This window comes from Aotus nancymaae, unplaced genomic scaffold (genome assembly GCF_030222135.1).
Source record: "Aotus nancymaae isolate 86718 unplaced genomic scaffold, 86718_ANA_hifiasm-v0.15.2.pri h1tg000015l_1, whole genome shotgun sequence".
NCBI lineage: Eukaryota > Metazoa > Chordata > Mammalia > Primates > Aotidae > Aotus > Aotus nancymaae.
Window position 1 is genome coordinate 1057248 of NW_026988427.1, and position 22213 is coordinate 1079460.

Consider the following 22213-nt stretch of genomic DNA (forward strand, 5'->3'; position numbering starts at 1 on the left):
AAATCTGTACCTAGCTGTTGCATCTTTCAAAGAGCAAAAGTTTATAGTTTTGATAAAATCCATTTAAGCAATATTTTTCTTTTATAGTTTGTGCTTTTTATCACACTAACTTTATGAGGAAGTCTGGATCAGTGGTGACATTTCCCAAGATAGAAAAATACAGGCCAAGAGAGTCAAAGTGAATTGATTCAGGTTGTAGAAGCTTTTGCGTTATGCCCAAAAATTTCAGGCTTGAACCCAATATCCTTGACTATCTCTATGAACATTTGGAAACAAATCCTTGCATGGATGTGTTTTAAATCCTTTTGGGCAATACTTAGCAGTGGGATTGCTGGATCATATGATAAGTGTTTATATAACTTTTTAAAGTATTGCCATCCTATTTCTCAAAATGGCTGTATAATTTTGTGGTGGGGTTTTTTTTTTTTTTGGAGACAGGGTCTTACTCTGTCACCCAGGCTGGAGTACAGTTATATGATCATGACTCACTGCAGCCTCAACTTCCTCGGCTCAGGTGACTTTCATAAGTGGTACTGGGCTAATTTTCTCCATCTTCTTTCCTTCTTCCTTCTGCCTTTCAGTCAAAAGACCAGCCAGATTATGGAATGTATTCCCGGATCTCCTCATCCCCCACCCATAGCCTCTACGTCTTTGTGAGAAACTTTGTGTGCAGAATTGGGGAAGATGCTGAGCTCTTCATGTCTCTCTACGACCCCAACAAGCAAACAGTCATAAGGTAGGAGTATCCAGTGTTGCCCTACTTCTCTGTCTCTGGGAAGCAATGCACAGAGCATCTTTTCTTTCCATCATCACTTGTGGAGCAATTTCAACCTAGAAAAGAGACTGAGCATGACTGAGAATGTAGAAATAACTTCTTTGGAGGGTGTAGGACTCACGTGGAAGTGTTATTTACCACCAGTTTTTTTCCCACAGTGGAGTTTCTGGTTGTAGGGTTTTGTAAAATAGATTTTGATAACTGGAAAGCTGCCAGAAATAACAAGATTCAGATAAGAAGCATTGGCTAGAATAAAAATATCTACTTCTTTTTTGTTTTGAGACAGGGTCTCACTCTGCTGCCCAGGCTGAAGTGCATTGGTGCAATCACAGCTCACTGTAGCCTTGAACTCCTGGGCTCAAACGATTCTTCCACCTCAGCCTCCTGAGTAATTGGAACTATAGGCATGCACCACCACACCCAGCTAATTTTTAATTTTTTGTAGAGACGGGGTCTTGCTGTGTTGTCTAGTCTAGTGTCAAACTCTTGGCCTTGAGTGATCCTTCCACCTTGGCTTCCCAAAGTGCTGAGATTATAGGTGTGAGCCACTGCTCCCCACCAACATCTACTTTCAAAATAGGAGTTAAGAAATGAATGCTTCAAATCCTCTGTAGCAACAATAGGCTAAGGGTATAGGCTCTGAGATCTGTCTGGGTTCACATCTTGGCCCCACTGTTTACTCTTTCTTAAGGTTGGCAGGTTGTTAATGTTTCTTAAGCCTGAGTTTCCCATCTGCACAATGTGAGTACTGACCTCACAGCGTCATTTCTTTCAAGCTTTCATGAGAAACAGCTTGTGATACACAAGGCCTGGCACATGATGCCTGTGCTGCAAGGGGCAGTGGCTGTTATTACTACTTTAATAAGTCGTTCTTGGAAATGGAGGAAGTGGAGGAACTTCTGGGTGCCTCGGCTCAAGGAAGGGAAAATAGTTTTGGGACTCTCCAGGGAAGAGACTTTGGTGTTCCTCCAGCTCCTACTGCCAGACCCCTGGCCTCTGCTTGTGGCTCAGACCATCCTGCCTCCCAGGTGACCACTGCCTCTCTCCTCCATTGGGGTTTTAAGCCAAGACATGGTCTTGTATTTGAGGCCACTGACTGTGACTACAGGCATGTGCCACTGCACTCGGCTGATTTTTGATTTTTTGTAGAGACACACATTAGAAAGGAGCTAGGACATGATCTCTCTGCCTTTGTGGGAAAAATGGATGAAATGATGTCTTTCTGGCTTGTTGTTATGATGATTAAATGAATGAATACACCATGCCTAGTTAATAGTGGTACTTTAGTAAACAGTGGCCTCCTGAAGACACGCATGACAACTGGAGAGGCTGTCCATCTCGGCAGACTGTACTGGGGTCTGTACATTGTCTCATCTAATCCATGTCATTAGGGTGAAGAAGTGAGGCAGAGCTGAGATTTATACACATGCCCATCTGACTCCAAAGACAAGCTATTTCCCACTTAAGTCTGTCATCAATAAAAATGAGTCGTGTCAAATATTCTAAATAGTTCTCACCAGGGTTTCAGCACCATTATGGTGGAAAGGTATTTTTTTATTATGCACCAAAGTCCCTAACATCGAAGAGTCAGCCCAATTCACCTGGCTCAGCCTCAGTGGACACTGAGAATGAGTGTTCCTGGTCCCTTAGGCCCACCTTGAAATGGTTTGGGTGTCAGAGGCAGAGGTCCCTTGCTGTTCCCTGTTAGTTACTCCCAAGGTTCCTGAAAGGCTCACTGGCTGCAGTTTCAGGAGCTTTGGAAGCAACTGAGAGAGAATAGTATAGGGCCTATGACATACAATGGATCCTGAAAGTCCTCACTGCCTGCCACATTGACAAGGGAGTGTGATCAGCTGGCCCATCTTAGTGATGGATGGCTGGACCAGCTCTGTGGAGGGAGGCCATGAATCAGTGAGGTGGCAGCTGTGCTCCCTGCTGTGCCACCTGGCATGCTGTGCTCAATGGGGTGTGCCTGAGTGACATATCTGAGAGTGCCGGAGACAAAAGCCAGCCCTGGGAGAGTGTTGATGAGCAGAGGGAGGAGGACAAAGGGGGCAGAAACTAGCAATGGTAAAAAGAGGAGAAAGCAAAGGAAGAAGAGAAGACGCATGATGCAGGAAGGGGACAGGGGAATCTGGGAACACTCCCAATGTCAGTCTCACTCTGAAGAGCTGCTTTTTCCCTAAGCAAGAAATCTGGGCTCCTGCCTGCTCTAGCCAGGGTCGACCTACAGTGAACAACAGGCAGCTTAAGACATCTTCAGTGTGGCCCAGATGTGGACTGGGGAGAATGTGGCTGGGATTGATGTTTCAGTGTTGGACTGAATCATGCTCAGATCCCCAGTAGATCCTTGAAGGGATCCTGTTTCGGAAATTTAATGTAAATTTTTGTAGGACAAAAGAGAAGCAGTTCCGGTATCAGGCTCTAGCAGTAAGGCTTATGCCCATAAATGGTGTGATGAGGAGTTGGAGTAGTCCTCCTCATTCCTCCGAGTAGCGTGTCATTTGGAGGAGGTCTCACCTCTCTTGGTGCCATGAGCCTTCAGATTTTACCACCCATATCTCCCTGGGTGAGATGGACGGGGTCAGCTCAGCCCTCCAAATTACTTTCCTTATTGATGATTGTGCTTCTCCTAGAAGAAATTGCTGGTGCTTGCTGTTTAGACATAGCAGGCTAGGTCACTGAGGGGTTTGCTACATATGATGGAGGGTAGTGGAATATCTCTAAGCATTTCACTAACAGTACAGACATTACCAATGAGAAAGCATTTATTTTTTTAATTTTTATTTTTTAATATATTTTTTAAGACTAGTCAAGTGCAGTAGTGAGAAAGGGGGAGAGAATAGAACAAGGAGTTCGATCTGTAACTGACTGTGAACAATCAATTGAGATAACTCATTACCTTCAGACCAGCTGAGAAAGCATTTAAAATTAAAAAAAAAAAATTTTTGATGGAGCCTTCCTGGTTAGTTTACTGCAAACTCCACTAAAATTTTTAGGTCTTACTGAAAAAAACACAAAAGATAAAAAGATTCATTTAACTTGATTGAGTTTTAAGCGTTGGTTAATCTGGAACTATGTTCATTTTTGCTATTAGCCCAATTTCCTGCTTGAACTTTGCTCAGTCTGCTCTCATTAACCTTTTAGGGGTGACTGGAGAGAGAGGAATGAGACATCAGAGAATAACAAAACTCTAAAAGGAAGTCAAGTCCCTTTAACTTTGCTGAATCCCTTTATGCCTTCTTAGGCTAACTTGATTTTTGAATTTTAAAAAAGTCTTGTTCCTAATTCAAAATAATGGGCATTTATTTAGCACGAATATAATTGTGCACCAATATGCTCCTAGATGGCATGGAAAAATCTGATGATTCAACTCAACAAACTATATTAAGCTTCTTCTAACTTAAATAAGTGCTAGACTTCTCTATCTTCCTGGAGCTATTAGACGGACTAGCATGATGGCTGCTAGGAGATGTGAGATGGCAAAGGATCGTACGTCAGAACCTTAATACCCTCCAATGGGTCTCCATTACTCTCAGCGTCAAGGCAAGATCCTTGAATGGCCTACAAAGCCTATGCGGACTGGCCTCTCCCTCTAATTTTTCTCTTGTCACTTTCCCTTGAATCTGTTTGTTTCTTTTTCTTTCTCTCTTTTTTTTTTTTTGAGATGGCATCTGCCTCTGTCACCCAGGCTGGAGTGCAGTGGTGCAACTTCAGCTCACTGCAACCTCCACCTCCTGGGTTCAAGCAGTTCTCCTGCGTCAGTCTCCAGGTAGCTGGGACTATAGGCGTGTGCCACCACGCCTGGATAATTTTATTTTAAAAATTAGAGGGAGAGGCCAGTCCGCATAGGCTTTGTAGGCCATTCAAGGATTTTGCCTTGACGCTGAGAGTAATGGAGACCCACTGGAGGGTATTAAGGTTCTGACGTACGATCCTTTGCCATCTCACATCTCCTAGCAGCCATCATGCTAGTCCTTCTAATCGCTCCAGGAAGATAGAGAAGTCTAGCCCTTATTTGAGTTAGAAGAAGCTTAATATAGTTTGATGAGTTGAATCATCAGATTTTCCATGCCGTCTAGGAGCATACTGGTGCACAACTATATTGGTGCTAAATAAATGCCCATTATTTTGAATGCCCATGGTTTCAACATGGTTTCACCTGTCTCTACTAAAAATATAAACGGTGAAACCATGTTGCCCAGGCTAGTCTCAAACTCCCGACGTTTAGGTGATCTGCCCACCTTGGCCTTGCAAAGTGTTGGGATTACAGGCATGAGCCACCCCACCCAGCCCCCTTGAATCTGTTTCTTAGATGCATCCAGCTCCTTCCTGCCTCGTGGCCTTTACTCATGTTAACTTTGCCTGAAACATTTCCCTTTCCTACCTTCTTCTCCTGAGCAACTTTATTTCTTGTCATTTCCTCAGCAAATACTTCCTTGACTACACACTAGATCAGACCCATTTGATATACACTCTTACAACATCCTGAACTTTTACTTTCTACAGACTGACTATTCGTTATTTGAAATGCTTGGGACCAGAAGTGTTTTGCATTTCAGATTTTCTCTTGGGTTTTGGAATATTTACATTATATATACCTACCAGCTGAGCATCCCTAATCCAAAAATCTGGAATCTAAAATGTTCTGTTGAATATTTCCTCTGAGCGTCATGTTGACACTTAAAAATGTTCAGGTTTGGGAACATTTCATAGTTTGAATTTTCAGATTAAGTGTGCTTAGCCTGTAGCACAATTTTATATAAACAGTGCCACAATGGCATTTAAACAGTGATTTAAGTGTATCTTAGATAATGGCTGAGGCCCTGTATGGTCCATCACAGTATGACATTCCATTCAAGGAAACAGCTCTACATTCAAAGGGTAACTTAAAATAATTCAGATCTTCACTCAGTCTTGAATGGGGAATGGGCTGGAAAGGGTAAATATATTCTTAATGTCCAACAAAATATACTAAAGTCCTTTCCTCTTTCATCTCTGCCGTTCTCAATAACCTCTATCAGTATGCAGATGCTCTTCAAAAATATTAGCCAGCTGTGCCAGAATTTGCTTAGCAGATGGGAGAGGGCTAGAAGTGGCAAATATACATATGTTAATAGTTCTTTGCTCTTGCCTGTCTAATGTCTGTCTCTCAGGACAACTGTGATCTCTTGGAGGGAAAGACCATGTCTGCCTTAAACACCTGCATGCCCCCAGCAGCCAGCATGGTGTTGGGCACATAGTAGATGCTTGGTGAATGTTTTTACTGAATGGATGCCGGGCCCCCTGGCAGTAATGGGCTGCCGCTCTTCTTCCCACAGTGAGAACTACCTGGTGCGATGGGGCAGCCGGGGATTCCCTAAGGAGATTGAGATGCTCAACAACCTGAAGGTGGTCTTCACGGTGAGTGTGCACCCTCTTCTCATTACTGTGTTCCCTACCCACAAACACATGACCTTGGAAATGAGGCTGGTCGGGTGCTCAGGGTGGAGTGTGGCTGTCCTGCAAAGCTGTATTCTGGGCTTCATGCAGAAATCCAAAGCTGACAAAGGACATGTGTGCCTTGAGGAAGCTTTTGGGAAGATGGATGTTCTCCTCTGTCTTTCCTCATCTCTCCCTATCTGTTTCCCTCCTGCACACACAGAACATACGCAGAGTGCTACATAAACAAGGGCCAACTTCTTTGAGCAATAATGCCCAGGTGAACTGGGTAAAACACCTATTTTCGTCTTCCAGTTCATTCAAGATTAACCTGAGTTCCTTTCTTTATTCAGAGCGTTCTGAAAAAATCTTTATAAAATATATCAGAAAAAAATAGGACCTTCCCAGAACATTGACTGCCTTGGTAAATTGGACATTCTGAACAAAATTAAGTCATAGATGACTAAAGATCTGGTGGGTCCTTAGGATCATCCTTCTAAATACCAGTACTCACTGGGCAAGACATGTATGTAGAAATGTTGAAATCGATTGTTACTTGGACGATTTATTTCTGAGAGCAAAACTGGCTTTTTAGCTCTGAATAGGGGAAACAGGAAAGAAGGAGATAAACAAAGGTTATAATTTCCAGTAGAGACCCCTTCCTCGTCCTCTTGTTTCCATAAGGGTGTGTGCTAACAGTGTGATCTTAAGACACATAAATACCTTAGCATTGTCTGTAAGCTCCTTTGGGGAGAAGACTGAGATTTTTCACTACATTGCCTGTATCAGCAAGGGAAATTACAGAGAAGGAACCAGGAAGGGCTTTGGGCATTGACCAAACAGATGAGTTGGATCCAGGAGTGACCGACATGCTAGATTAACCTACCTTGCTCCACAATAATTTTCCAGTTACAGCCCATTAAGTGCAATGTCTTATGTTATGTTGTGATTAGATTGAGGTATAGCTGATTGATTTTGTTTGTTATTTTCTAAAAAAAAAAAAGTGGGCCAGAGGCATGTAATAGGATCATAGGTCCTAATTGCTTAGGCAAAGTTTTCTTGGCATATATAAATGTGCCTCCATCCTGTTTATCTGTTATTAGTGAGAAGGAGGAGGCTATTTATTTTCTTTATAAATAGGAGAGTCCCACAGGCCTTCCTGATTAAACCATGAGACAGATGTTTCATGAGAGGGAGAAGGACAGGGAATCAATCAGTGGTTCATTTTGCAGAGAACCAATTCATGATGTAAACTTGGGGGAAAGAGCATCAGTAAATTTGTGTCACACAGTATTAATGAGAATGTAATCCTGCCTTCATGGAATTCTGCCTGGGCCACGCCTCAGCTCCTCTGAACAAGTGGACTTGAGAGCCTTGGTTGACAAGCTCAACAGGCAGACGCTTCCCTCTGTTGAGATGATCAGACTCTTGATCTGGGGGGTGTATTAGTTCGTTCTTACATGGCTATAAAGAAATCCCTGAAACTGGGTGATTTGTGAAGAAAAGAGTTTTAATTGGCTCACAGTTCTGCAGGCTGTATGAGAAGCATGATGCTGGCAACTGTTTGGCTTCTGGGCTTTTGGGGAGGCTTCAGGAAACTTGCCATCATGGAAGAAGGCAAAGGGAAAGCAGGCTTGTCCTATGTGGCCAGAGCAGGAGCAAGGGAGACAGAGGGAGGTGCCACATACTTTTAAACACAAGATCTTAGAAGAACTCACTATCATCATCATCATTTTTAATGCAGTCTAATGCACCCCCATGATCCAATCACCTCCCACCAGGTCCCACCTCCAGCCTGGGGATTATGTTTTAACTTGAGATTTGGGTGGGGACAGAGATCCAAGCCATATCAGGGGGCAAGGAAGGTGATGGTGCTCTCACTCCTTATATCGATCCAAGAGCTAGCTGATGAGTGCCTACTATGCGTGCGCCGTGTGCTAAGCACTGGCGATACAGCAGTGAGTGCTTTCTTGGTGCAGTGGGGGTAAGTTCAGATAATAAAATGCATGCATAAATAAACAAAAGCAATGCCAGAAAGCAATCCAAGCAATGCAGATAATTAAAACAGGGTGATGTGATGGTATTTGACTGGAAGTTACTTTCAACTGGGTGTTGAGGTGACGTTTAAATTAGAGATGAGATAAGACTTGGCAAGCATGTGCCTTGCTGGCCTTATTTCTTCCCTCTCTGGATGTTAGCTCTTCCTGGTCTCCTCTTTGGGGGAAGGCTTCCAGCTCTTTGAGCCTGAGGAGCTGGCATGTAGGTCTGGCCAACTGTTGACATTCCTTCTGTTTTCTAAGGGTTCACCCCCCGCCCCCACCATGGCTGTGTAAGAGGAAAGCAGCATATACTGTGAAGTTCCCTAAGACTTAGCCCAGTTTAAGGATGGCTGCTAACATGCAGGAAATAAGAATAAACAATAAAAGAAGCACTAATGAATTCCTAAATCAGGTGGCACTTGTTTTAAGTTCCATTGCCCTGCTTCCCTAATACTTTCAAGTGTCATAAGGTCAAAGTAGAAGTGACTAGGAGACACCACACATTGGAGCACAATTCTGTATAAGAACTTCCAGTTGACACACCCTCCAGAGACTATAATGTAAATAGAGCAGTTTGCTATTTTTTACACTTTGAGATTCTTTAGTGTGGAGGCGTGTGTGTGGGGGCTGTCCGATGAGACAGCTCTTAGAGGTCTGCTATCTTCCTTTGAGCAAATAAAAAAATTTTTAGAGAAGAGAGTGGAATGGGGGCTTACCTAGGAATCTTCTAGGTTTATGTAGTATATTAGTTTGCTAGGTCTGCCATAACTATCACAGCTCATGTAAACAAGAGAAATGTATTTTCTCACAATTCTGGAGCCGAGAAGTCTGAGATTAAGGTGTTGGCAGGGTTGGTTTCTTCCTAGGCCTCTTGCCGTGGTTTGCAGATGGCTGTCTTCTCCCTGTGTCTTCACTGTGGTCTTCTCTCTTGTGTGCGTGCCCTAATGTCTTCTTATAAGGACACCAGCCATACTCCCCAAACGACTTCTTTTTAACTTAATTACTTATTTAAAGACCCTGTCTCCAGATGCAGTCACATCGTGAGACACTGAAGATTAGGTATTCAATATATGAATTTGGGGTGTTAGGGGGCAATTGAACCCCTTAATGTCTAAGAAGCTTTTGGGTACCAGGGCCTCTGTGGCTCTGAGATGCCTCTGAAAGGCAGCAATCTAGATATTTCAAAAATATGAAGAATCCTAATGTGAGGAGAGAAGGTATTAGGGATGGAAGTCATGAAGGCAGCAGGATTAGAGTTTTAAGGATGGAAAGGATGTGGATATGTAGAGGAGGAAGAGGCAAGCATTGGAGGGGAGGTATGGGAGCAGGGTGCTCAGGAAGAAAGAGCTAGAGTTGGAAGTGAGCATTGTGTGTTTATGGAGCAATAAAGAAATCTTTGTGACAAAAATAACCTGCTGATATTCGGAGAGTCATGGGGAATCAACGGGCTAGGACAGCTGGATATATTAGTCTTGGTCCTTTCATACCAATTGGAAAGAGTAGAACGAATAGGGTAGGAAATCGGGAGCTATTAATGTTGTTAGGGGGAGAGAAATGAAATAATAGACATGAATTCTAAAGATGAGTTTGTAAGAGATTTCAGAGTGGTTTGGAGGAAGGAGTCAGGCAGGCCACAGACAAGGCTGTTCCAACCATCTGGATGTGAAATAATTGGGATCTCAAATTCAAATGCCTGCAGAGCAAGGCAAGGGATACAGATGATGGAGGGGCTTTCTTAGCCTGAAAAGCAGATGTCCATTCCTGCAGCTGGTGGATGGACAGCCGTTGTACCAGTCAGGGCTCTCTGGGGAAACAGAACCCATGGAATATATGTTTGAGATCTGAAAGGCAGGCTGGAAACTCAGGCAGGATTTCTATACTACAGCCTTGAGGCAGAATTCCTCCTTGTCTGGGAAACCTCAGGTTTTGCTCTTAAGAACTTCAGCTGGTTGGATGAAGTCCATGGACGTTGTGGAACGTCATCTCCTTTGCTTAGTCAACTGGTTTTAGATATTAATCAGGTCTACAAAATACCTTCACAGCAACATCTAGACTGATGTTTGACCAAACAGCTAGGTACTACAACCTCGCCAGGTTGACATATAAAATTTAACCATCACAGTCACCAAGCAGGAAGGTGTGGGCCTTGCCTTGTTCCACAGAGACATTACACGGCCCCACCCGCTTCCTCCTATACCTGCATAGTGAGAGGCTGGGGATGGCTGCTCTGCCTCAGCCCTGGATCTGATGTGAGCTGACAACTTGTTCCCAGTGCATTTGCCCACAGGAGAATTAACTCGAAGGAGAAGAAACTGTTCCCTTTTGAGACCTGGCCCAGGGCACTCTGCTCTAATGGCAACAGCATGCCTTGTCATTTCTTCCCTAGCTGATCCTCACTGGCAGGGGGCCCCAGGATCACTGAAGCTTTTAGATTTGAGCAAACAGTCAGGAGTTCCCTTCTGCATGCCCTTCTGATGATAAATGAGCTGTACTGTAGTAGCTACATTTACGGTCTTTGGTGTCAGGGACTGGGCTCAAAGCCCAGAGTCTCATGGGCTATGGTCATAACCTTGGGGACGCCTCTTATCTTCCTTGTGCCTCAGTTTCCCCATCTGTAAAAGGGATGTAATAATTGTATATACTTCAGATACTTCAGAGATCTGAGAGATTGAGTATGATGATACATGAATCACTTAGCACAGTGCATGAGACATGAGTGCATTTCACCAGTTTTGGATTTTCTAGACTCAGTTGAGCTGGGTCCAGTGGCTCATGTGTGTAATCCCAGCACTTTGGGAGGCTGATGTGGGAGGATTTCTTGAGCCCAGGAGTTTGAGATCAGCCTGGGCAACATAGTGAGACCCCATCTTAAAAAAAAAAATTAACTGGGCATGGTGACTCATGCCCGTAGTCCCAGCTACCCAAGAGGCTGAGGTGGGAGTATTATTTGAGCCTGGGAGATTGAGGCTGCAGTGAGCTGTGGCCATGCCACTGCCCTCTAGCCTGGGTGGCAGAGTGAAACTCTGTCTCAAAATAAAACACAACACAACACACACATACACACACACACACACACACACAGATAGTTGAGTGCAGTTTCCTGAACCTTTGAAGTTAGGTGTGGCCACATGCCTTGCTTTAGCAAATGACATGCAAGCAAAAGTGATGTACATCTCTCCTGAGTAGATGATTTAAGAGCCAGTAAGTAATTTGCCACATTCCTTTCCCCTGCTGCAGAGACGATGAAAGCACCTGCGCTGAGATTGAGCTGCCAGCCAGGGGCCCAGAGTAAGGAAGGGATGAGAGCCCCTACCCCTCTGCATTGGCCCTGTAGACTGCACTAGAAGTAAACTTTTGTGCTATAAGCTCTGAGATATTGGGGTTGTTAGTACCATTTCAACCCGACTGATGGCCACACTTTAGGTGTTCAGAAAATGGTAGCTGTTATGATTTTTCCCTCTTCCTTCTGTCTTCTTTCTCAGAGGTTCTGAGCAATGATGTGACTGATGGCATTACCCGAGTTATCTGTAGCAAATGCTACTCTTGGATCCATCACCTTGCATACAGGAATCCCATCTGTACAGCTGATATTCCACCTCTACCCTTCTCTCGTCCTAGCATTTTGAAAGGGAAGACTTGGGATTAAACACTAGAGTTTGATCGCTCATTTTCCTTCACAAACCTTACCTTGCTTATGTGTAAAATGGGTGTGAGAGCCTTGTTTTTTCTACCTTTTCCAGGACTTACTATATGATTGGTCTCTGTATAGCGAGTATTACGGACACCCCTCAGAAATTACTCTTACTGGGTTTTCTTGTCTACTTTTTTTTCCCATTCAGCACATGATGGATAATTTTTAATTTCTTTCCCTACAGGATCTTGGAAACAAAGACCTCAACAGGGATAAAATTTACTTGATTTGTCAAATAGTTCGGGTTGGGAAGATGGATCTTAAGGATACTGGTACAAAGAAGTGCACGCAGGGACTGAGGAGGCCCTTTGGGGTGGCAGGTAAGGGACACACTCTGCACCACTAATTTTTATTGGAGTATACATTTTATGTGGCTGAATTTTAATGAATACTTCTTTCCCACCCTCCTCCCCTGACCCCTGCAAAATTTATGCCAGACAGCCCTTAATAACTATATTTTTGGTGACTAAATCGAAATAATTGGTGACTAAGTCCAGATTTATGATGAACACAGTGAATCATGAGCTACTCTTGTCTGGAGCAGAGCGTGGGGAGACCGATGCCGTCTGAGCAGTTGGTGCTTTTGCTCCCCAGCTCTGTGAAAAAGGAAAAACAATACAGGCAGGATCTAATTATGAGGAGCAAATCATTTAAAAAATATATCTAGGACAGGAAATGCAGTTACACAGAATGAGTCACCTACCACACATCGAAATTCTAGATGGAAACGGACATTTGAAGAGTTGGTGTGACCCGAGGTGGAGCTCGTCATGAGGCTGCACATGGCAATGTCAGCTCTGCTTTCTTCTCCAAGCTTTAGCTCTCTTGGGGTTTCTAAGGCTTCATCCTTCTTGTCCTACTTTTATGGTTTTAGTTATATTTGACTACCACTTGCACTATTATTTATCTATATTTTCTTTTAATCAACCTACTTTATATAATGTATGTTTTTCACCAATGGCAATTTAAGTACATGTGAAAACGGCAATTTGATATGCCAGTTTTATTCTTTTTATTAAAATATAAATTTTTAATAGTATATCATTTCTAACCCCTGTGTACCATAGCTAAGCTCAGTGTTACAGGTTTTTCACTTCCAGATACTCTGATCTGTAATCACAGACCTGCTGATTCTCCAACTAGTCCCCTGGCACTGCTTGCAAAGTCGGGGAGTGGAGGATGTTTTACCGAGCTCACTGGGTTTTTTAACCTGGCACTGTGGCTAGCTAGCTAGCCAGTGATGTTGGGTAAGCATTTTCTCCAGGGCCTTAGTTTTATTATGTGCAAAATGAAGGACTTGCACCTGGTTAATTCATGAAATCCTCTACTGCTCTAAAAAAATGCTCTGATTCTACTTGTGGGGCATTTCTGACGTCACAATGTTTCTGTTAAGGCAGTGAGAATCCTCTAACCTTACTGCAAAGTGTGTCTTTGTCCTCAGCTGTAGTCTGCCCTCTCTTGGGTGTGAGGTGACAGAGATCTGATCTAAACTGGTAGAAGAAGAAAAAAGGTACTTTATTAGTATAACTGAAAGGCTTATGAATAGATTGCTTCAGGCATAGCTGGATCCAGGAACTCAAATCAATTTGTCTCTTTCTTGTTCCTATGTCCTCATGCTGGCTTACTATGAAGAATTTGTCTCTTTCTTGCTCAGCCCCTATGTCCTCATGCTGGGTTACTAATAAGATGGCTGTCCAGTGAGTTGGCAAATTATCAGCCAGGTGTTCTAAGCTTGCATTCTACCAACTTAGAAACCCAGTGGAAAGAATGTACCTCTTTCCCAATAGTTTCAACAGAAGCCCCAGGAGCTTTAATGTAGGTCACATGCTCATCTTCAGAGCATTTACTTTGGGCAGGGAGAGATCTATCATGTCCTATGAATAACTCTGGAGCCGAAGGGAAATTGCCCTGCCCAAATCACAGCACTGAGGATGGATGAGGAGAGTCTGTTAGATGGGTGCTCAGTTTCTCCTCCTGTCTGCTCTGTGACTCCCTCTCTACCTAGATGCAGTCAGGGGTTGGTTGATTATTATGCAAGCAATTTTAATGGCCCTCTGTCCAGTGCCTGGAGTGTTTGAGATATTTTCTGTAACTAGGGTATGGGCTCGTTGGAGTAGCTTTTCTCAGCCCTCTCCTTCGCTCCAATTTCTATAATCCCCATTCCAGTGTAAGATTTCTTTACCTTGGTTTTGGGGCCTTTAGTGGCTGACTTAAGGAGAGGTTTCAGAGGATCCAGGATCCCACTGGAATCGCAGGATTTGAGGATTCTACTGTTATGTGCCTGTACATATGAGTATGCTTATGAAAAAAGGGTGAATATTTCATGAGATTCTCAGATCCTACAGAGACCCAATCACTGCTCTCCGGTTTTGTAGGCACTGTCGACATTCAATACATATGTGTCAAATCCAAATTTAATGGCTGAATTCCACAGCCACAGCTCTGACCCGTTCCCTTTGGCCTCTGTTAAGCCATGGTGCTCTTGGATGCCTCCCTGGCCTGCTGACCTCCCAGTCTGCTTTGCCTAGAGGTGTTTGCCCCGGTGCTGCATGCCAGGAACCTCTGCTGCCTGTGTATTGTGCAGCACAGGATTGCTTGTCATTTTAGGCCTTCCTGACCCCCAGGCAACCTAGGCCCTACCTCCTGTCCCACAGGCTCATCCCACTGTCATCCCTTCCTGGGAGCAGGATGAAGTTGAACCATTAATTCATTCTCTCCTCTTTCTAGTTATGGATATAACAGACATCATCAAGGGGAAAGCAGAGAGTGATGAAGAAAAGCAGCACTTCATTCCTTTTCACCCGTAAGACATTTCCCATTTCTTTCCATTCTCTTCAACCACACCCTTTGTCATCAAGGGCTGCTGGAGCTCAGAGTGCACTGGTTCCCTGAGTTAGTGATAGGCAGGTGGAGCCTCCTAAGGGGAGCGCAGGGTGAGAATCATTGGCTCAGTGCCCAGGCACTCAAAACCAAACAGCTCTTCACCCATTCATTCATCAGATGTTATTTATTCCACAGACATTTATTGGCAGCCTGGCAGAGGCCGGCACTGTGCTAGGTGTGGAGGATGAAGTACTGAACAAGATGGACCCTGTCCTCATGGAGCTCATAGTATAGACGGGGAATTAAACAGATAATCAACAGAAGATTAATGCATTAATTACAAGTGCAGCTGAAACCACAAAGCTGTGAAGCAGCAGCGTTTCAGGAGTGTGTGGCAGGGAATCTTAACCTGGCTTTTGTGGATAGACATATCCATGACTTAGGAGGAGGGTAGTAAGGAAGGTGAATGTCCTCTCCTCTCCTGTTCCAAAAAGAGTCTTCCAGAAAGCAGGACCCCAGTTTGAGGGTATCATCAGTACTTAATAACCCTATGGATGGGCTAGGTAATGAGGCTAGTGACTTTGCTGAAGGCGTGTGATTATGACTTAGCAGCAGCAACTCAAGTCTTCGCCCTTGCCGAGCAGATATGCCTGTTGAAAGTTTTGGAATCCTACCTTTTTAAGCATCTTCCTGGAGAAGAAAAAATGGCCTCAATCTGTAGCATCGATATTCCCAAATTTCAGAGCCATATTGCTTTGTGATTAAAAAGTGCTGTGCCTCATGTTGGCAAGTATATACCCTGAGCTGACACATGCAAGCTCACTTTTCACCTAAGGCATGTGGAGGGGCTGGGGAGCTCCCTTCAAGGGCACCTTGAAACACAAGTGAGGTCACCATGTGCACATTTCATACTCTCTTTTCCTTTCCAGGGTTACAGCTGAGAATGACTTCCTACACAGCCTGCTGGGCAAAGTCATAGCCTCCAAGGGGGACAGTGGAGGGCAAGGTATAGTGCTAATGTGCCGGTGGGCTAGGCTTGCTCCAGCTTAGGAGCCCCTGACTCTTTAGCAAATGAATCAAAATCCTGACCCCTGGGATGCTTAGCTTTCCTTCCAGACAGACCACTGGGAAGAAAGGGAACATATGATCTATAGGGATAGAAGTCACATCTCCTGAAGCAAATTGGAGGCATGTCCTTGTGCCCAAAAGAAGAAAGGAACTGACACACCCTGAATATCTCCTGTGTTCCAGGCACTTTAATAAGTTACCTTGTTTGATTTCATTCTTACCCCAGGCCTGTGAGATAGGTGGTATCATCCTCACTTTGGGTTTAGAGAAGTGGGATAAGTTGCCACAGGCTGACACTGCTAGAAATAATTAGTGGGATTCAGGCCCAGAGATCTCCTGCTCCAGAGGCCTCATGGGCTTGGTGGCTGCATCCGTGGCTGTATAGCTCTGTTCCCAGTGATCTCCAGAAAGACAGAGGAGAGAAGTGGTGGGAAGGCAGACTGAGAGAACACTTGGAAAATCTGGCTCTTCACGGTAAGCTGTTCCTTTCCAGGCCTCTGGGTGACCATGAAGATGCTGGTGGGTGACATCATTCAGATCCGCAAGGACTATCCACACCTGGTGGACAGGACCACCGTAGTGGCCAGGAAGCTGGGCTTCCCAGAGATCATCATGCCAGGTGAGACACAGCTGCTCTGACCTTCCCCTGGGGACATAGGGGCCAATTCAGCTTGTCTAATACATTTTCCTTTTAAAGAGTCAACTCCTTCCTTTTTTACTGTCTGTCTCTGTTTCTCTCCCTGAAGGTAACTACTAAAAATGATTTCTATATATCCAAAAACTTCTATGCATTAACAAAAAAGGCACAAGCAGGTAAATACACAAACATACCCTTTGTCCCCACAAATGGAATCATACTTTATATACTTTATATTCCTTTACTTAATATACTTGATATGGTGTTCTACAACTTGCTTTATCACTTAATAATTTATTGTGGACATCATCTCTATTTTACAGAACACTTCCACTTTTTCTGGGGGAATATTGCCATTCTTTTAAATTTTTAAGCATTTTTTTATATTACCAAAGAAATTTGTGTTCATTGTAAAATATTCAAATTGCATGAAAAGGTATAAAGTGAAATGTTCAAAGCTCCTTCATATCTTTGTCTCCAAAAGTAGCCATTCCATTTCCAAAGGTGTGTGTAATTTTTAAAAATGAGTTTATATAATAATAAACAATTAAAGGAGGGCATTGTTTTGGACTAAGTTCCTGCACCAGGCCCCAACAAACCAGACTGAAAATCAAAATGGAGTCAGCCATGCTAAAGTTTCATGTCACTAAATTGTTATCTAGAGAGAGAGAGAAAGAGAGAGAGAGAGCGAGTGAGTGAAAGCGAGAGAGCAAGAGAGCGCCTATTTTCCAGACAGGCCATTTTCAATTTTCAATGAGCGTGATAATGAAGTTCCCTTTGCTTTAATCCTAACAGCAAAGGGTAACCTGAAGTAACCTGATGTTAATTAATCAGTTACTTTTCTATTATTCTGTTTCCTTGTTTCAGCCTTACGAGGGCAATAACTTTGAAATAACCAATTCACTCTGTCTTGCTTCTACTTCCTTCAGGCCTTTTCTGTCCATAAAGCCAACCTCTTCTGCTCAGCTCTTTGGAACACTGATTCTATATTATGGAGTGAAGCATTGCCTGATTCTAGAATTGCAATAGAGCCAACTGAGGTCTTTAAATTAAATTTGATGTAATTTTGTCTTTTGACAATAGTAATACTCTTTTGAAACTTCTCTTTGTGTCTTAAACCTGTGTCTTGGACTTTTGTTCTCGATGGCTCTCACTGACTAGCCGTTCCTTTCCACATTTTTCTGGTGGTGGTCTCCTAGGGCCTGTGCTGTCATTTATTTGCACATGCTTTACCTGAGACTTCAATTACTTGTGTATCCCTTTGTAGAATTTTCTATTCCTTTTTTTTTTTTGAGATGGGGTCTGGCTTTGTTACTCAGGCTGGAGTGCAGAGTGCAGTTGTGTGACCTCCGCTCACTGCGGCTTCTGCCTCCCAGACTCAAGCAATCCTACCTCAGCCTCCTCAGCAGCTGGAACCATAGGCATGTGCCACCACGCTCAGCTAATTTTTTGTATTTTTGATAGAAAGAGGGTTTTTCCCCGTTGCCCAGGTTGGTTTTGAACTCCTGAGTTCAGGTAATCTGCCCGCTTTGGCCTCCCAAAGTGCTTGGGATTACAGGTGTGAGCCACCTGTGCCTGGTGGATTTTCTGGTTTTCCTTGCCTCCCTTCCTGAAGATCCTCTGCAGCTCCTTCCTAACCGTGTGTCCCTGGGACACATGGAAAGTTGCTCTATTCTGCTCCTACACAGTAAAACATCGGTGGATGTATAGGTTTGGTTGTTTTCATCGAACAGGATCAATTCAATTGGAGCTTTCCTTTGCCTTCCCAGAAGGTGTCACTAGAGGATGAAAATTAAATGATTTTTAATGTCGAGAAAAACATGGCCAATTTCGAGCGTCCCTACTTCCTTTTTTGCAACTGATTTCCTAGCATCCTGTCATCTGCTTGTTACCTACTTCTCCAGCTTCCCTGATGAGGGAAAAGTGCTTTCTCCAAACAGTTCTGATTTTAATTAACAGCAATCCAGGTGGGGGTGCTTCCTCTCACCCTCCATTCCCTCGAGTTAGTCAGCGTCTCTCCTGCTGCAATCCATGCTAACTCTTGTCTCTCTCTCCTTCTGCCTCAGGGGATGTCAGGAACGACATCTACATTACTCTCTTACAAGGTGACTTTGACAAGTACAACAAGACCACACAGAGGAATGTGGAAGTGATCATGTGTGTGTGCGCGGAGGACGGCAAAACGCTGCCTGTAAGGGACTCGCTGCTGCTCTGGGTGACAGGGTCCCTCTTGGGGCTTCTGCTCATAAAGATGTACTTTTCCCCTCCCTGATTCTGTTCCCTAAATGCCAGGTGCCTTTGGGATGGTGTTGAATAATGTGATCTACACCTTTTGAGCTTAGTTAGCGCAATGTTCCATAATAAGACCTTGTGGTATTTCTTTACACCAAAGCAGTTTTTCAATGTCTGTTCCTTTCCTTTCATGACTCCTTTCTGTCTGTCTGTCTGTCTGTCTGTCTGTCTGTCTGTCTGTCTGTCTATCTATCTATCTATCTATTTTTGCTTGGTCTCGGCTTTTAGGGTAGCTCTCTGCAGTTAAAATGTTCTCATTGAAACCTGAGCTGGTTTATTCAGGCAAAGTCCATGGTAAGAAAGAGGATCAATACAGTGCCTTGGGCTGGTGTGGAGGCTCAGGATATGCTCAAAGCAGACATTCTCAACACTTAATCTAACTCCCCAGCGCTCAGCCAGAAATGCTGGTGGAAAGCCTTATTCGTAAATTGGTCTCCAGAGAGCTAGCAGGGTGTATTCAGGAATGCAAAGCTCATTGCTATATTTATACGGCATATGTCCTGTCCAATATTTATCGTGTGTGTTTACATTTATTTGCTTGTATTTCCTTTAAGGTTGTCAGTGCCGGGTCCAGTGTGTAGGAGAGTTTTGTTTCTCAATTACTCTTTGCAGAGTAGTTAGCTGAAAAGAAAATTAGCTCTCCAGAGAAGTTTTAGCATGGGCGAATATTCCTCCTAGACCTCTGTGAATGATCAAATAGCCAAGTAGGGTGGGTGTGTACATCAGAGAGGGGATGTGAAGATGGAAAAGGCATCAGTTCCGTCCTTGGGGCCTGGAAATCAGACTGATGTTGGTACTTTATACCCAAGAATAACTAACATTCACAGGGGAATTACCATGAGTCAGGCTGTGTGATAGTGTGACACATTTCCTTTATTATGCTCCATTTTACAAATAAGGAAACAAAACCTTTGTCATTTACAATAACTTCCCCAAGGCTATAACCTTAGCATATGGCAGAGATGGTGTTTGACTGGTTCCAGGCCCTCTTAGACACTTCACTACAATGCCTGCACATTTAACAAAATTCTCCAATATAGTTCTCATTTTAAAAATGAGGCTAATAACCCCTTCTGACAAATTTGGGAAGATTCATAATCATTTTTTAAATGTAAAGAAATCCTCACAATTGCCTTTTTGTTCATAAAGACCGATCATGTTAATTAGTATCTATTTGAACAAAATCTAAGCATTGAACGCATCCTCCTTTTGTTGGAGTCTGAAATTTTTCCAAAATATAAAATAAGTGGGAAACATTTGGCTCAAAGGATCATAAAGGAGCAGAGAATTTTTTATCTGAAAGGGAAATTGCAATTCCCAAATGTATAGACCGTTGCTTTCAAGTTACTTTTATTCCATCATACCTGTTGGAGAACTCTTTAACCTCAGCTTCATTTTTGAAACACTGATACACTTACCATCCATGTGGCCAAAGGACAAAGTAAAAGACACAGTTAACAGGCAAGCAGGCATCTTATCTCCTGTCTCAACCGTTCTTACTTCCACTTTTGTCACCTACCAAGTCACTACCGACCAGGCTGAGCAAATGCACTTAGGAAAGATGAATAGATAAGCAGGTGTTCTGGGGGCTGACATGGAAAGGGAACTGTGGGGCTTGATGATAATTTGCAGTTTCCTCTATTAGGGAAATTCTGGGGGAGTTCAGTTGACTGACTATTGAAAATTGCTTAGGAAGCCTGTGGGAGGCTTTTCTTTCTCTGTTTGCAGAAATAAATATTACTGCCTAATTAAGTGTCAGGAAGCACATTCAAACACTTCTGTTTGATATTGGCGGGTTCCTGTTGGAATGGTCCCTTTAGAAGTATCGATTTCTCCTCCTGCTCTAGGTGTGTGCACACTGTCTTTGGCAGAGTGAGAACAGAGGGCAGAGGAGGTTAGGCCTCTCTGTGGCTCACCTTGGGGTGTCAAGAGCCTTACTCAGGATGGGCCGTAGCATAGAAGCTAATGGGGTGGGCTCTGGGGTCAGGCAGACAGGGTTCGAATTCCAGCTTCTCTTCCTATTAGCTGTGTGATCTTAGGCAAATCTATTCATGTGTAAAAAGGAATAATAACCTATTCTTGTGGGGTTGCAGGTTAAACAAAAGCGTAGGTATTAAAACAACTAAAAGAGTATGATTGGATTGTTTGTAACACAAGGATAAATGCTTGAGGGGATGGATCCCCGTTTTCCATAATGTGATTATTATGCATTGTATGCCTGTATTGAAACATCTCATATACTCTATAAATATGCATATCTACCTTATGCCCACAAAAATTAAAATTTATAAAATTAAAATTGAAATTAAAATATTAAAAAGCAAAAACAAATATGCTGCCGGGCACAGCAGCTCACACCTGTAATCTCAGCACTTTGGGAGGCCAAGGCAGGCAGATCACTGGAGGTCAGGAGTTTGAGATCAGCCTGGTCGAGAAGGTGAAACCTCATCTCTACTAAAAATACAAAAATTAGCTGAATGTCGTGGTGGGTGCCTGTAACTACTCAGGAGGCTGAGGCACGAAAATTGCTTGAATCCTGGAGGCAGAGGTTGCAGTGAACTGAGATCACACCTCAGCCACTCCAGCCTGGGTGATAAAGCAAGACACTTTCTCAACAAACAAAACACGCCATAGGTAGAAGGCACTGGTATGCAGTAAGTACTCTGCAATAGGAAGGAGAGTCGCATTCAGAGAAGGGGGGCCAAGTGCAGGATGAAGCCCTGTGATGGACCTGAGGAAGTCAAACAGGCAATCCAGCCAGAAGCAAGTTCTGCTGAAAGAAAAAGGCTCCGATGCTGGGCCAAAAAACCTCTGTTCTTCTGAGACCACCCAGCTTGAGGTGGTGAAGGCAGGGGGTAGGGGAAGTGTGGGATAGTGGTTAAGACCATGACCTCTGGGGCCAGGCAGCCAGGTGCAAAGCCCAGCTCAGCCTGAATTAGCAAGAGGACGTTGAGGCAGTTAGATAACCTCTCTAAGCCTGAGAGTCTGTCTGAAAATGGGACCAGTAATGGCACACTGCTCTTGTGACTATCAGATGAGGTAATCTACATAATAGGTATTCATTACATTTAGCTATTATTATTAGAAGGGTATACTGAGCTCCTGGCCTGATTCCCACCTTAGGGATTCTAATCAGCATCTTCCCATGATGTGGTCTTGTGAGAGGAGAACACTTTCTTTCCCAAAGTGTGTTCACATCCCTGGCGTCATCTCTTCCTTACCTGATTCCTACCAAATAAATATGGCATGTGTTAGGAGCCTGGCTTTTCTTCATACAGAGATGTCTCTTCTAAGGCTAAGTCAACATGAAAGCCTCCAGGCTTCCTGATCCTTACTCAGATTTTCTTCAACTGGCCTGAAGTCTCCCACACCTGTGAAGGGATCTCACTGTTAATTGGGGGTCAAGGGGATAGGCAATGTGGAAAATTATGGAACAGTGTTATTTGAGATAGATACAGCACTCTATA

The 22213-nt window shown here is 43.6% G+C and overlaps 1 protein-coding gene across 2 annotated transcripts in view; it reads left to right on the plus strand.

The window, feature by feature from the left end:
* The window catches only part of DOCK2 (dedicator of cytokinesis 2), a 437527-nt gene that overhangs the window by 41424 nt on the left and 373890 nt on the right, over positions 1-22213 (plus strand). For both annotated transcript variants that reach the window (XM_064376547.1, XM_064376548.1), the window contains exons 8-14: positions 582-736; positions 6097-6178; positions 12111-12246; positions 14654-14729; positions 15679-15755; positions 16311-16436; positions 18521-18645. In XM_064376547.1, the coding sequence (XP_064232617.1) occupies positions 582-736; positions 6097-6178; positions 12111-12246; positions 14654-14729; positions 15679-15755; positions 16311-16436; positions 18521-18645 (777 nt within the window). The remainder of the gene's footprint in view (positions 1-581; positions 737-6096; positions 6179-12110; positions 12247-14653; positions 14730-15678; positions 15756-16310; positions 16437-18520; positions 18646-22213) is intronic.